At 44.6% G+C, this 16,372-nt stretch overlaps 1 protein-coding gene across 1 annotated transcript in view; it reads right to left on the bottom strand.

The window, feature by feature from the left end:
• The window catches only part of LOC141139537 (vitamin K-dependent protein C-like), a 154,143-nt gene that overhangs the window by 40,627 nt on the left and 97,144 nt on the right, over positions 1 to 16,372 (bottom strand). Inside the window, exon 7 of the mRNA XM_073625775.1 lies at positions 1,768 to 1,865. Within this exon, the coding sequence (XP_073481876.1) occupies positions 1,768 to 1,865 (98 nt within the window). The remainder of the gene's footprint in view (positions 1 to 1,767; positions 1,866 to 16,372) is intronic.

Here is a 16,372-nt window from a genome sequence, read left to right as displayed (position 1 = left end):
TTAGGGCCTTTTTCTCTTCCACTCAGAACAGGCCTCACCGTGTTCGACCAAAGAAGTTGAGTGCACGTGCTCAGCATCATATCCAGAGGTTGTCTTTGGGAAATAGACGTATGAGTGCTACCAGCATTGCTGCAGAGGTTGAAAGGGTGGGGTGGGGGGGGTCAGCCTGTCAGTGCTTAGACCGTACGTGGCACACTGCATCAAATTAGTCTGCATACCTGTCATCCCAGAAGGAAGCCTCTTCTAAAGATGATGCACAAGAAAGCCCGTAAACAGTTTGCTAAAGACAAGCAGACTAAGGACATGAATTACTGGAACCATGTCCTGTGGTCTGATGAGATCAAGATAAATTTATTTGGTTCAGATGGTGTCAAGCATGTGTGACGGCAACCAGGCGAGGAGTACAAAGACAAGTTTGTCTTGTCTACAGTCAAGCATGGTGGTGGGAGTGTCATGGTCTGGGGTTGCATGAGTGCTTCCGGCACTGGGGAGCTACAGTTCATTGAAGGAACCATGAATGCTAACATGTACTGTGACATACTGAAGCAGAACATGATCCCCTCCCTTCGGGGGCTGGGCTGCAGGGCAGTATTCCAACATGATAACGACCCAAACACACCACCAAGACGACCACTTCCTTGCTAAAGAAGCTGAGGGTAAAGGTCATGGACTGGCTAAGCATGTCTCCAGACCTAAACCCTATTGAGCATCTGTGGGGAGGAGCGCAAGGTCTCTAACATCCATCAGCTCCATGATGTCCTCATGGAGGAGTGGAAGAGGACTCCAGTGGTAACCTGTGAAGCTCTGGTGAGAAGAGAAAACACAGGCGCCTCTAGGTTAGAACTGTGAACATTTTAATGAGATACAGGTGCATTATCCACTTACATGGAGGTTAAGGAAGTAAGGCACGGGTCCATCCACACTGGTGTGGCGTTCACTGCAGAGCGGCATTCTGAACAGCTTATTTTTCTGCCTGTGCGGGAGAAATCCTAGCCAGCAGGATCTCTGGGACCACAGCGATGAAACTGAGGCTTGGATAAGGCCGATGGTGAGGGCTGGAACTCCGATAGGAAAAACGCCGTTGCAACCCACCAGTGACGTCATCATGCCCGGCACCGCGTTCCAGCCCTCACCAAAGCCTCGGTTTCATCGCTGTGGTCCCAGGGTCGCTGTGGTCAAGAGGTGCAAAGCCTAGGAGCTTCTATTTTTTATACTCTTCAAACAACTGGCCAGCATAGGTTCAAACCAACAGGACCCTTATCATCTGCTTCAGGTTGAAGTCTATAATATTTCATTTTTATAGTTAAAAGAAGAAACCATTTCAAGACACCACGTGATAGAGGGAAATCATCTTACAGGCTATTTGACAAAATATGATAAATGCATGACATAAACTAAGGATCGAAAAAGAGAGAATAATACAATTAAAAATGAAAATTTCACTGCAGTGAAAGTGTCTCATAGGGGTTGATTTACAAAAACTGGGGAGTGCAAAATCTGCTTCAGTTCTGCATAGAGATCAGCTTCCCAGTTTTATTGTCAAATCCTAATTGAACAAGCTGAAGTTAGAAGCTGATTGTCATTAACCACAGGGTGCAGAATGAACCATTTTGTTTTGTAGGCAATCCCAATTTTTTCGTAGAACGTCATTTTTTTAGTTTTTCAATGTTGTACCAGGTAATTTTTAAATGCTATTCTTTATCAGTGAAGGCTGATAAAGTTGGTGAATAGTTTCAAACTGTTATAATAAAAATTAAGATTACGAACCTGCCATGGACTGTCTCCTTTGCGCCCTTTCTTTGCTCCTGTGAGACGGGCTGAATAGTCATAGTCAATGATTTTACTTCTGCCACAAGGAAAATCCTCTGTAAGATATCAGATATATGTATTCAGCACAACATGCACCTAATGTATAACAAATTTTTATCCCTTACCCATAGTTCAGTTATATGTATTTCTGCTCAGATTGCTGCAGTTCAAGGAGTTATTCTGTTAGCGCTGTGAAATCTGGTCTGGGATATGGACAGGTCAAAAAAAGAAGGCAATATGAGTATATAGCAGAAGAGGTGGTCTTAAATTTTAAGTTTAAAAGGGAAACTTGGTTTAGGTGCTAAGTGTTGTTATGCTGGTGGTGAACTATGTAAGCTACACCCAAAAAAGGCAAGCAGAGGGCAAAGGACTAGTCACCAGTTTTGTCTATAGCACTAGTCTCCAAACCCTTTGCTTGCCTACATTCAGTCCTTGGATTACTATTCCTCCCACTGATACAAGGTATTGTTCCTCCCACTGACATCAATGATGAAGTATAGTTCTTTCCACTGACACAATAGATGGGACACTATTTCTTTCCCTGATACCAACAACGGGGCACTATTCCTTTCACTGACACCAACAATGGGGCTTAATTCCTCCCACTGATATAAATGATGGAATGCTATTCCTCAGACTGATACAAAAGATGGGGCACTATTCTACCCACTGACACCAATGATAGGGCTCTATTCCTCCTACTGACATCAATGATGGGGCACTATTCCTCCAATTGACACCAACAGTGGGGCACTATTCCTTCCACTGACACCATCAATGGGGCAACGTTCCTTCCACTGACACCAATGATATTCCTTCTGCTGACATTAACAATGGGGCACTATTCCTCTTGCTGATACCAAGGTGGGGGCACTGCTTCTACTGATCACATGTGCTATGCCATTTTTTCTATTCAGACTGGCCACCAAGCCTGTTCACTCAGACTGACACTGAGGCATTCCTACTCCCACTGACCACAGTCTGGTCCCTCTAAAGCTTGAAGGATAGTGATCTGGCCCTTTTCTTAGGAAGTTTGGAGACCCCTGGTCTATAAGTTACCTACAACTAGAGGTCGACCGATATATCGGCCGATATTTGGCTTTTTTTACTTAATCGGCATCGGCCGATTGTGCTGATAAAAAAAGCCGATTATAACTTCAGCGGGACTTGCAAATGACTTCTGTAATAGAAGTCAATTGCAAGTTGTCTGAAGGTTTCTTCTCTCTTCCTCTGGGCAGCCTGCCAAATCTGATAAGAAGATACATTGTATCTCTTCGGGTTCTTGTGTGTAGAAGTTCTCAGTTTAACCATTTAAAGACTAAATCTTTTTTGACATTTGTTGCTTACAAGTAAAAATTCTGTATTTTCTGCTAGAAAATCACTTAGAACCCCCAAACATTATATATTTTTTTTTAGCAGAGACCCTAGGGAATAAAATAGCGGTTGTTGCAATATTTTATGTCACACGGTATTTGCGCAGCGGTCTTTCAAACGCAATTTTTTAAAATAAAATACACTAATTAAAAAAAAAAAAAGCAGTAAAGTTAGCCCATTTTTTTTCGTCCAAAAGTTTTGGTTACCTGTTTTTGTATATTTAATATTTAAGATATAGTTATTTTTTTTTTAATCTAAATTATACATACAAGTGAACTGATTGGAGGTTTGTTTTGTTCAATAAATGTTTAAATGTAAAAAATTTTCTGTATCACTTATTACTTAAGGTTGCTTACACACTGGAGCGGGCATGCGTTGACGGTAAAACACTGTTAGTTTTAGCGGCGCTTTACCATCATTTTAGCAGCGCTATTCGGCTGCTAGCGGGGCGCTTATAACCCAGCTAGCGGCCGAGGAAGGGGTTAAATGCGCCCATGAAGTGCTGCTGCCGAAACGCTTTGCAGCCGCTTCGGCAGCGGTGCGCATTCATTTCAATGGGCAGGAGTGGTGGAGGAGCGGTATACACCACTCCAAAGACATCCTGCCAGCGCATCGCCTCAGTGTGAAAGCACTCGGGATATCACACTGAGACTGTAGGGAAGCCGTTTTACAGGCACTTTACAGGCGCTATTTTTAGCCCAAAAGCGCCTAAAAAAACGCCCCAGTGTGAAAGGGGTCTAACTGTTAGATTTTATGAGATGAAGGGGGAAAAAAAAAGAAAAAAAAAAAAAAAATCGGCCTAATATATCGGCCCAAAAAAAATCGGCATCACATATCGGCCATCGGCCACCGCAATTTCTAAATATCGGCATCGGCATCGGCCAGAGAAAAACCCATATCGGTCGACCTCTACCTACAACTGATACTTTCTTCATTACTGACCTACCCTGCCATGTTCTGCACTTTATCTCTGTATGGAAGCATCCATCTTGGTAGAGGCAGGCCTTTGCTTCCTAATTTCAGAGCTGTCGTCCTAATAGCTGCCAATCTGATTACTTATGAGGGAATATTCAAGAAGCAGCAGACGAGATGGAGGAAGCATAGATCCACAGAATGGATGAAGCAGAAGCAGGGAGATCCTTGCACTACAGGTCCTTGGATACAGCTTTATTTTGAGCAAGGAAAAATGGGCAGCACTTCAGTAGTGACATCTATAATCTTACACCACAATTTGTGAGACTAGCAGTCAGAGGCACAGTGCTTCAGATCTCACATTGCAAATATACAGATTTGAATCTTAAGGCACAGAAAGTACACAGGTGACTTTACCACTTCTAGATGTTCTCTATAAAATAGACAATCTTTACTTTCTGAGTTTAAGTCCACTTACATGTTAAGAGCTCAATTGAAGAGCTAAAAATGCACGTTCAGCCAAAACTTGTTCTTTTAATTGTTGGATAGAGTGGGTATGAAATAGACCCTGTTGGGTTTTTACTGTGAACCTTTAAATAAATTTCCCTTCATTTATTGGGACTGTGGTCATACTGCTGCAAAGAAAAATACTGAACAGCAGTGGGCTTTACAGATGTACAGTGCCTTAAAAAAGTATTTATACCCCTTGAAATTTCCCACATTTTGTCATGTTACAACCAAAAATGTAAATGTATTTTACAGAGGTTTGTTAGAGAACCTAGGTGAACAAATAGCATCATGAAGGCCAAGGAACCCACCAGACAGATTATAGATAAAGTTGTGGAGAAATAACAACTTAAAGACTAATAATAAATAAATAATAAATAAATAATATTTTTGTGCTAGAAAATTACTTAGAACCCCCAAACATTATATATTTTTTTCAGACACCCTAGAGAATAAAATGGTGGTCGTTTATATATCGCAATACTTTATGTGACACCGTATTTGCACAGCGGTCTTACAAGCGCAATTTTTTTGGAAAAAATACACTTTTTTGAATTAAAAAATAAGACAACAGTAAAATTAGCCCAATTTTTTTTATACTGTGAAAGATAATGTTACGCTGAATAACTTGATACCCAACATGTCATGCTTCAAAATTGCGCCCGCTCGTGGAATGGCGACAAACTTTGACCCTTAAAAATCTCCATAGGCGACGTTTAAAAATTTCTACAGGTTACCAGTTTTGAGTTACAGAGGTGTTCTTTTGCTAGAATTTTTGCTCTCGCTCTAACGATTGTGGTGATACCTCACATGTGTGGTTTGAACACCGTTTTCATATGCGGGCGCGACTTACGCATGCGTTCACTTCTGCGCGCAAGCTCTCTGGGACAGGGCGCTTGAAATTTTCTCTTTTTTTTCTTATTTATTTTACTTTTTATTTTTTATTTTTACACTGTCCATTTAAAAAAAAAATTGGGTCACTCTTATTTCTATTACAAGGAATGTAAACATCCCTTGTAATAGAAAAAAAGCATGACAGGACCTCTTTAATGTGGGATCTGGGATCAAAAAGACCTCAGATCTCACATTTACACTTAAATGCAATAAAAAAATAAAATAAAAAAATTTTTTTTTCAATAAAAAAAAATTCCCCTTTAAGAACATTGGGCGGAAGTGATGTTTGATGTTGATTCCGTCATCCAATGTTATGGAGCCAAGCGGGGCCATCTTTCACTCACTCAGCTCCATGTGTCAGAAGGAAGAGGACCCGATTGTCTCCGCCGCTACCGGTGGCTCCGGTAAGTGGCGGAGACCACCAGGGAGCGGCGGGAGGGGGGCCCTCTCCCGCCCCCGATAAAAGTGATTTTGCGGCAAATCTTGCGACTTTTATCTGAAAGTGGAATGCTTGCTGTTTAAAAAGATACTGGGGTTATGGAAGCCTTTAACGCCAAACAGACGGCGTACAATGACGACGGGCGGTCCGCAAGTGGTTTAAAGCAGGGTTAGGCTATAAAAAAATATCCCAAGCTTTGGACATCTCACGGAGCACTGTTCAATCCATCATCCGAAAATGGAAAGAGTATGGCACAACTGCAAACCTACCAAGACATGGTCATCCAGCTAAACTGACAGGCCGAGCAAGGAGAGCATTAATTAGAGAAGCAGCCAAGAGGCCCATGATAACTCTGGAGGAGCTGCAGAGATCCACAGCTCAGGTGAAAAAATCTGTCCCCAGGACAACTATTAGTCATGCACTCCACAAATGTGGCCTTTATGGAAGAGTGTCAAGATGAAAGCCATTGTTGAAAGAAAGTCATAAGAAATTTAGTTTTTAGTTTGCGAGAAGCCATGTGGGTGACACAGCAAACATGTGGAAGAAGGTGCTCTAGTCAGATGAGACCACAATTTAACTTTTTGGCCCAAAAGCAAAATGCTATGTGTGGCAGAAAACTAACACTGCACATCACCCTGAACACACCATCACCACTGTGAAACATGGTGGTGGCAGAATCATGTTGTGGGGATGCTATTCTTCAGCAGGGACAGGGAAGCTGGTCAGAGTTGATGGGAAGATGGATGGAGCCAAATACAGGGCATTCTTAGAAGAAAATCTGTTATGCCACGTACACACGGTCGGACTTTCCGGCATACTTGGTCCGGCGGACCAGAGTCTGCCGGACAATCCGCCCGTCTGTAGGCTCCGGCGGACTTTTCCTAGATTTGAAACATGTTTTGAATCTTTCCGTTGGACTCAGTTTCGGGCGGAAAATCCGCTCGTCTGTGTGCTGGTCCGACGGAAAGCCCGCTCGTGTGTATGTTGGTCCAACGGACCAGATACGACGCAAGGGCAGGGTATTGCATCTCGCGCTCGCTGCAATAGGAAAAACAAATTTTCCTATTGCGGCGAGCGCGGGGCATACCAGGCCCTTAGGTCTGGTATGGATTATAAAGGGAAGCCCCTACGCCGAAAAACCGGCGTGGGGTCCCCCCTAAAATCCATACCAGACCCCGATCCGAGCACGCAGCCCGACCGGTCCCCATGTTGATGAGGACAAGGGCCTCTTCCCGACAACCCTGGCCCTTGGTTGTCGGGGTCTGCGGGCGGGGGGCTTATCGGAATCCGGGAGCCCCTATAAGAGGGCCCCCAGATCCCGGCCCCCCCACCCTATGTGAATGAGTATGGGGTACATGGTACCCCTACCCATTCACCTAGGGAAAAAGTGTCAATAATAAAACACACTACACAGGTTTTTAAAATAATTTATTAAACAGCTCCGGGGGGGATCTTCCTCTGCTGGCAAGAGAGCTATCTGAAGACAGCGGAGGGGCCGGACGAAGAACTGGAACACCGGGAGAAGAGGCCGGAGAGAGTGGAGAAGAACCAACTGGACGCCGGGCAGAAGAGGAACCGGAGGGATCCCCGAAGCCGGAAGAAGATCCCCGAAGCCGGAGGAAGATCCCCCCCGGAGCTGTTTAATAAATTATTTTAAAAACCTGTGTAGTGTGTTTTATTATTGACACTTTTTCCCTAGGTGAATGGGTAGGGGTACCATGTACCCCATACTCATTCACATAGGGTGGGGGGGCTGGGATCTGGGGGCCTTCTTATAGGGGGCTCCCGGATTCCGATAAGCCCCCCGCCTGCAGACCCCGACAACCAACGGCCAGGGTTATCGGGAAGAGGCCCTTGTCCTCATCAACATGGGGACAATGTGCTTTGGGGTGGGGGGGCCCACAGGGCGCCCCCTCCCCCAAAGCACCGACACCCCATGTTGAGGGCATGCGGCCTGGTACGGTTCAGGAGGGGGGGGGCGCTCGCTCGTCCCCACCCCCTTTCCTGACCGGCCAGGCTGCGTGCTCGGATCGGGGTCTGGTATGGATTTTAGGGGGGACCCCACGCCGGTTTTTCGGCGTAGCGGCTTTCCTTTAAAATCCATACCAGACCTAAGGGCCTGGTATGCACCACGACGGGGCTCGCAAGGTGTCAATCTCGCCGATAAAAGCGGCAAGATTGGCTTCCCTTTCTAGTCCCGTCGCACCTGAGTCACGTTCAAAATGAACGGACTTGTCCATGTGTGGGCAAGTCCGTTCATTCTGAAAGTCCGCCGTAACTCCGGTGAAAGTCCGTCGGAAAGACGGGCGGACTAAGCCCGCCGGAAAGTCCGGTCATGTGTGGGCGAGTCCGTCCGTTTTAAAGTCCGGCGCACCTGGCGGACAAAGTCCGTCAGAAAGTGTGCCGGACCAAGTATGCCAGAAAGTCCGATCGTGTGTATGCGGCATTAGAGTTTGCAAAAGACTTGAGACTGGGGAGGAAGTTAACCTTCCAGCAGGACAACGACCCTAAACATACAGCTAGAGCTACAATGGAATGGTTTAGTTCAAAGCATAATTATGTGTTAGAATGGGCCAGTCAAAGTTTAAAACCTAAATCCAGTTGAGAATCTGTGGCAAGACTTGAAAATTATATAGGATAAAAAATGTAGCGCATAGTACACGTGTATAAAATCAAGGCCAAAAACAATTCTGGAATAGTGCTTGAAAAAATATAAATGCAATGACAGCCAAATGGCTAGTGATAAACATAATGTCAATGGGTGAATATAAGTGTAAGGAATATAATGTCCCGCTACACAGGAAGGTGAATATGCTCCAAAGGGTGATGGTATTCAAATGGTTATCCAAAATTAAACTTCGCCAAAACTCGACATTTCAACGGAATGGAACAATCATGGAAAGGATGGTGTGTAAAAACTCTTACCAGATCCTGTGGATTCCCATGTCAGCGACAGGGAATCGCATGAGCAGTGTGCCACCCAGGGCGTGGAAAGAGACGTCTTGTCACTCGAGTCCTCTAGGTTAGAATCTGCATGGATCTCCAGGGGCTGCCGAGCAGGTCCTCACAGTAGACAACCGAGGTATAGATCAGGAAGGCAAGGACGTCACTTGTGGAGCTGTAGTAGGCACTTAACCTCATTCGGAAGGTATGGAGAAAGAGAAAATATGCCTCCACATAGTGCAGATAAAAGGGGGTATATTTATTTCTAAAAAAAAATGCCCATTCACCATCCTTCATGTTGCCCATTTCTTTTTACTCATTGTGATCACGTTTTTTTTGTTTAAAGGTTTTTTTAGAAATAAAAATACCCCCTTTTATCTGCACTATGTGGAGGCATATTCTTTCTTTCTCCATACCTTCCGAATGAGGTTAAGTGCCTACTACAGCTCCACAAGTGATGTCCTTGCCTTCCTGATCTATACCTCGGTTGTCTACTGTGAGGACCTGCCCGGCGGCCCCTGGATATCCATGCAGATTCTAACCTAGAGGACTCGAGTGACAAGACGTCTCTTTCCACGCCCTGGGTGGCACACTGCTCATGAGATTCCCTGTCGCTGACATGGGAATCCACAGGATCTGGCATATTTTTTCTTTCTTCATACCTTCCGAATGAGGTTAAGTGCCTACTACAGCTCCACAAGTGACTCTATCCAATCTGGCAGAGCTTGAGTGATTTTGCAGATTTTGCTTTTCGCTCTCTAGATGTGCAAAACTGGTAGAGACATCCCTAAAAAGACATCCCTAAAAAGACTTGCAGCTATAATTGAAGGGAAAGGTGGTGCTACAAAGTATTGACTCAGGGGGGCTGCACCCCCCCTGAGTCAAATGCACCCCACACTTTTCAGATATTTATGTGTAAAAAATGTTGAAAACCATTTATCATTTTCCTTCCACTTCACAATTATGTGCCATTTTGTGTTGGTTTATCACATAAAATCCCAATAAAATACATTTACGTTTTTGGTTGTAACATGACAAATTGTGGAACATTTCAAGGGGTATGGATACTTTTTCAAGGCACTGTAGATTACATAAATATATGAGAGCAAATATAAAAAAAAAGGCCAGGAGGAGACCTGTCAAAAATACATTATTGACTCTCAACCAATCTCTATACTGCATTGAGAAGCTTGCATATTATGAATGGGCAGTACAATGCAGGCAGCAGTGTGCACAACCTAGCTTTCTATAATCTATAAGCTAAATATATATCTGCTCTTCATTATACTCATCAACAAAAAACCTTTTCTCTGAGTCCATTGAGGGACACAGATTGATAGTAAGAAACCTAGGGTTATACTGCTGCCTATAGGAGAATGTAACATTAGTCAGATTAAGAAACTGAAGGCCAGCCCTCTTGAGACTATAACCCCTCCCACCTTAAACATGCTTATTTGTATAGATTTTATGACAAGTACAAAAATTTTATTTTCTCTATCATCCCTTGAGGGACATGACTTGATAGTAATAAACTTAGGGATGTACAAAAGCAGTCCAAACTGTGGTCTTCCAAATAACACAAGAAAAACAGTTGAATAGTTGCTTCCAGAACCTTTTAACTGAAACTAGCAACTGCAGCAGCAGACACATCGATCTTGTAGAAAGTATGTACACAAAACCATGTTGCAGCTATACAAATCTGTGACACCGAGTCCTGGTAATGAAATCTTAAGAAACTCTCACTGCCCTACAGGGGCGGACTGACCATTGAGCCACTCTGGCACTGCCCGAGGGCCCTGGGCCACTAGGGGGCCCCATCAGGGTTGGCAGCCTCAGTAAAACCAGGGACAGTATGTATAAATCTGTGTTTTTTTTACATCTGTCTGTGTATACTGTGTGTACATGTATGTGTATACTGTGTGATTGTATACTGTGTTTGTGTGTATACTGTGTGGCCCCATAATCTCTGATTGCCTGGGGGCCCCATAATCTCCTATTGCCCGGGGGCCCCATGAGTTATCAGTCCACCCCTGCTGCCCTAGTGTAGTGGGATATAACTGAAAAGGAGGCATTTAAATCTGTAATTTAGAGGCCTGCACAACAACCTTATGAAGCCATTTAGAAATAGTGGGTTTGGAGGCCAGAGAACATCTTTTAGAACTTTCTGCAATGAAAAAATGGGATCAGTCTAAAATAAGCAGTGGCAGAAAGGTATACCCTGACAGCCCTTACCAATTCAAGGCAATATAGAGAAATCTCCTTGGGGTGAACCATCTCAAAACAATGTTAGATTGAAATACCATAGCTGGATTGGAGAAATAACAGGGGTAGTAATGTGTGTAACCCCTTTGTTGGCGGGTACAGTTAGCTTGTCTTCCACTAGGTGGCTCTGTTCCCAGACAGTATGGTAAATAAAGGTTGTAAGTTGTAATTTACTTGTTCTCAGAGCTAGCCAGGTCACATGATATTGACATCACACATGTGGGCGTGTATATAGGCTGTAGAGGAAATCTCCTACCTGAACTCTCAGCACTGGAGAAACTGTGCAGTTTATCATGTAACCATGGTATACAGATCATCCAAAGAGGTATATAGTGGTAGTATTTTAATGTAAAAAGAAGGTTTGTGGGCACTGTGTGTGTGTGTGTGGGGGGGGGGGGGGGGGTGTGAACTATTTTTATATTACTGGGTTTAGTAACACTTCTCTTTTAGATAAATCCCTCTTTAGTGATGTCATGAGTATAGTTAGTGCCCATATAAATGCCAGTGTGGGAAAAACCCAAGTAGATGGGGCATGTGAGACAGACACTCCAGAGCTGCTAAGATGTAATTGCCTGCAGTATCAATCCAAAGGGCCCTTTTCTAGGCAGGGTGGTACAGACCTGGACTGAATACTAATATGTGAGTAGTGGTGGAAGCCTGGGAATGAGTGTGCCATCTGGGAGCATGCCTGGTTGGGCAGAGCTATAGAAGGGACAAGGAGAGAGAGACTGGTGTACTAAAGGAAGCACCTTCATCCCCCTGAACCTCAGCAGGGGGTCCTGTGATGAGTGGATGGAAGCTAATGCTTAGTATATATATTAGGAAGTGGTCCCAAATCTGTGGTGCTCCCAAGCAGAGGAATGGAGGTGTAGAGGGAATATGGCCTATAAGATATGTGCTTGCATTCTGCACAGAAATAACAGCTACATAATCTCCACTCCTATGTGTGGCTTTCCACGGCAAATAATTCTGATAGTGTGTCAAATGTGATGTCAGATGTCATGGAAATTAAGTTAAAGTGTAAAGAGTAAAGTGCAGAAAGTGCATTTTATGTGTGTGTGTAGGGGTGCCCCTGTGGTGTTGCTGCGTGTTTCAACATCCACACATCACCCTGCTTGGTCAGACATCCATTTTAGGCACACTTTTTCCAGTCAATGAACAGTGTCTTGCTTGTTTTTATTAGGGGTTTAAATTTGGATGGGGAAAAGGGACAAGGATGCCCAAATGATGAATCTTTCTTAGTGGAAATAAAGGTAGTTGAATTCAAGTTGACAGTCTCTGCTACTTCACATCTCCTCCAGCACACTACTTGAGATCACTTGCTTTCCTCTACTGTCCAATGATAGATTCCTGTCACCGTTAGCACATGGCTAGGCCTCACTCTGAATAAGTCCTAACATTTTCCTAGTAGCCAATATACAGGCGGGGGTCTGCAGTCCCCTCTGTGGTAGCAACTAGGGATGCACCGAAATTTTGGCCACCAAAACATATTGGACAAAAATGGCCCTTTCGGCAAAAAGCCGAAAGAGAATTCTTGCCGAAAATCTCACATGCGCAGTAGAGGCGGCAGAACCAGCGGGTGACGTCACTCGTTGTGTGGGCGGCGTGCATGTTCCTCGCGGTTAAGACGCCTCGTAAGCACGTTCCCTGCTGAGACGCTGGCACCTTCCCCGCGGACGCTCCTCGTGCTTGTGAGACACTGCTGGGACCTGAGAGATGCTGCTGGGAATCAAGAAACAGTACTGGGACCCAAGAGACGGTACTGGGAAGTGAGAGACTGTACTGGGAAGCGAGAGACGGTACTGGGAAGCGAGAGACGGCATCATAGAGGGCTGCACATAGCATACTCAAGTACAAGAGTGGGCACTCTCACTCCTGGATGGCTACCATTACTATTCGCCAGTGAGCATTGCTGCTTTTGCCTTCTTAAACTGACAGAAACAAACTAATAATATTATTTCTTGATTATTTTATTATAGTACTAGTACTGACTATTTAAAATGACTGTGTGTCTGCACTGCAGTACATCTGATTTGACTTGTAGCAAAAAAAATTATATAATTATACTGACTGAGTGATTAAATATGATTTGAAATGGAATGTAATGGATTGCAAATTGCAAGCTATTTTTTTTTTAGCTATTCTGTAGTATACAGTATAAGATTCATGCGCTTGCTTGCTGTTATTGAATGTGTCACTTTGACAGCGTAGTATAAGTTATACAGTACTGACATGACAGCAAGCTGTTTTGCTTTTGTCTATCTAGCAAGGTTACTCTGTGGTATAAGCAAAGAAGCTGAGATTTCTGCAATGTGTAAATGTGCTTTTACTATACAAAGATGCTGTACATACAAAACTATTACAATATTAGGAATACAATACAAGACTGACAGATATCTATAACAAGCAAAATGCCTAGCAAACTGAACAGCCTATGGTCTAACAGTACAAATACACTTAAAAATAGGATTTTTTAAAACAGCTTACCTGTAAAATCCTTTTCTTTCGATGGACATCACGGGACACAGAGCCTCAGTAATTACTGATGGGTTATATAGGTATCACTAGGTGATTGGACACTGGTCACACCATAATCAGAAAGTTCAACCCCCTATATAATCCCTCCCCTTGCAGGGATACCTCAGTTTTGTAGCCAAGCAATATAGTGTATTAGAAGAGGGGCGGGACCTCTGTGTCCCGTGATGTCCTTCGAAAGAAAAGGATTTTACAGGTAAGCTGTTTTAAAAAATCCTATTTTCTTTCTCGAACATCACGGGACACAGAGCCTCAGTAATTACTGATGGGATGTCCCAGAGCAATGCTACCTGAGGGGAGGGGAACCACAACCAAGTAGGGTGCAATCAGACCTGAGGACCCAGTACCGCTGCCTGCAGCACACTACGCCCAAAGGCGATATCCTCATGCCTTCTCATATCCACCTGATAAAATCTGGTGAATGTATGAACTGAAGACCAGGTTGCAGTCTTGCAGATTTGAGCCATAGAGGCCCAGTGATGCACTGCCCAAGAAGCACCAATAGCCCTTGTGGAATGTGCCCTGATCTGAAACAGAGTAATCTTCTGTTTCAAACCGTAAGCTTGAATGATCAATTGTCGAATCCATTTAGAAATGGTAGCTTTTGACGCTGCCTGTCCTCTATTGGGACCTTCTGGCAGCACAAGCAAAACATCCGTTTTGTGAATCTGAGCAGTTGCTTCCAGATAGGTCTTGACTGCTCTTACTACATCCAAAGAATGTAGTGACCCTTCTTCCGTAGAACAGGGATCTGGAAAAAAGGAAGGCAGAACAATGTCTTGGTTTAGATGAAAATCTGAAACCACGTTCGGTAAAAACTAGGATGAGGGCGCAGTACCCCTCTATCCTTGTGAACAATCAAATAAGGCTCTTTACAGGAAAGAGCTGCTAATTCTGATAGTCTTCTAGCAGAAGAGATGGCTACCAGAAAAATTAACTTCCTTGTCAGCAAGACCAAAGGAATCTGACGTATTGGTTCAAAACGCTGTTTCTGTAACACAGACAGAACCAAGTTCAAATCCCAGGGGTTTAGGGGCATCTTAACCGGAGGATTAAGGCGCGTCACCCCCTGCATAAAGTTTCGGGCCAAAGAATGCGAAGCAAGTGGCCGTTGAAATAATACTGATAAAGCCGAGACCTGGCCCTTGATGGTACTCAAGGCCAGCTTCATCTCTAATCCCAATTGTAGAAAATCACATATTTTCTGGGATGCCAACCCCTGGATTCACACCAGGATATATAAGCTTTCCAGATTCTCTGATAAATCATTCTGGAAGCTGGCTTCCTTGCATTGATCAAGGTAGATACCACAGGACCTGAAAGTCCACGATTCTTCAGAACGTGGGTCTCAATAGCCAAACCGTCAAATTTAGCATTTGTAAGGCAGGATGGAACACTGGACCTTGAGATAACAGGTCTGGGCGTACCGGTAGGGTCCACGGGGAACCCACCGTCATCCTTACTATTTCTGCATACCAAGTCCTTCTGGGCCAAGCTGGGGCCACCAGAAGTACTGACTTCCTTTCCAGCCTGATCCTGCGAAGGAGTCGTGGCAGTAGCAGAATAGGCGGGAATGCATAAATCAGTGAGAACCGATGCCACGGAATCACCAACGCATCCGTCCCGCATGCAAGACGATCCCTCGTCCTTGCCACAAATCTGTCTATCTTTTTGTTGCATCGGGATGCAATGAGATCTACATCTGAGACCCCCATCTTTGGCATATGGCCCAAAAGACGTCGGGATGCAGAGACCATTCCCTTGGGCGTAGCTGCTGGCGATAGTTTGTCTACCAGTTCTCTATCCCTGGAATGAAAAACTGCCGATATGCATGGCACCTGCATCTCTGCCCAGGCTAAGATCTGGATCACCTCCTTTTGAGCAGCTCAGCCCTGGGTGCCTCCATGATGATTGACATAAGCCACTGCTGTGGCATTGTCGGACTGGATCCTGACCGCCCAACCCTGTAGCCTGATAGTCCAGGCTTTTAGGGCTAGATATACCGCACGGATCTCCAGAATGTTGATGGTTAGGGTCCTCTCGGTCTCAGACCATAGCCCCTGGATCGCAGACTGTTCCAGAACTGCTTTCTAACCTGACAGACTGCCATCTGTTGTTACCGCCGTCCAGGTAACAGGTAGAAAGGATTTCCCCTTCTGCAGGTTTTCGGGTATGAGCCACCAATTGAGGCTCTGACGCACCGCATGCGACAGGTGCATCGGAAAGTCTAATGCCTGAACCTTCTTGTTCCAGGCCGACAGAATACTGTGTTGCAGTAGTCTTGAATGGAACTGAGCATAGGAAACTCAGCCAGCAGCTTCTTACATGGTGCTTCGGCTGACCACCTCTCACGGTGGGCTCCGTTTGAAAAAACCGTCAGAGACTGGGGCCCCCTACGAATAGGGGGATCCTGCAGTTCTGGGCCCGTAAAGCACCCGGCTAGAAATTAGGCTAGAAAACCATTTTCTAATATGTGGGGTCCAGCTCTCTAAAAAGAGAAGAGTTACAGGTAAAACCTCGTTTCTTCAGACACGAGGCCCGGGTACCATCCAATTCGGCCTAGAAAGGACACTTTGAATGGATCCGGTCTGCCTGGCTTGCCCCAGTATACGATATAGGATATTCCCTTTGGAGCTCAGCACAGGACATCTTTACACGTCCAACACCTAAGACACTGGCGTAAAAACTGAGGTATCC

This window comes from Aquarana catesbeiana, linkage group LG04 (assembly GCF_042186555.1).
Source record: "Aquarana catesbeiana isolate 2022-GZ linkage group LG04, ASM4218655v1, whole genome shotgun sequence".
In the NCBI taxonomy this organism is placed as follows: domain Eukaryota; kingdom Metazoa; phylum Chordata; class Amphibia; order Anura; family Ranidae; genus Aquarana; species Aquarana catesbeiana.
This window is presented reverse-complemented; position numbering and strand designations above follow the sequence as displayed.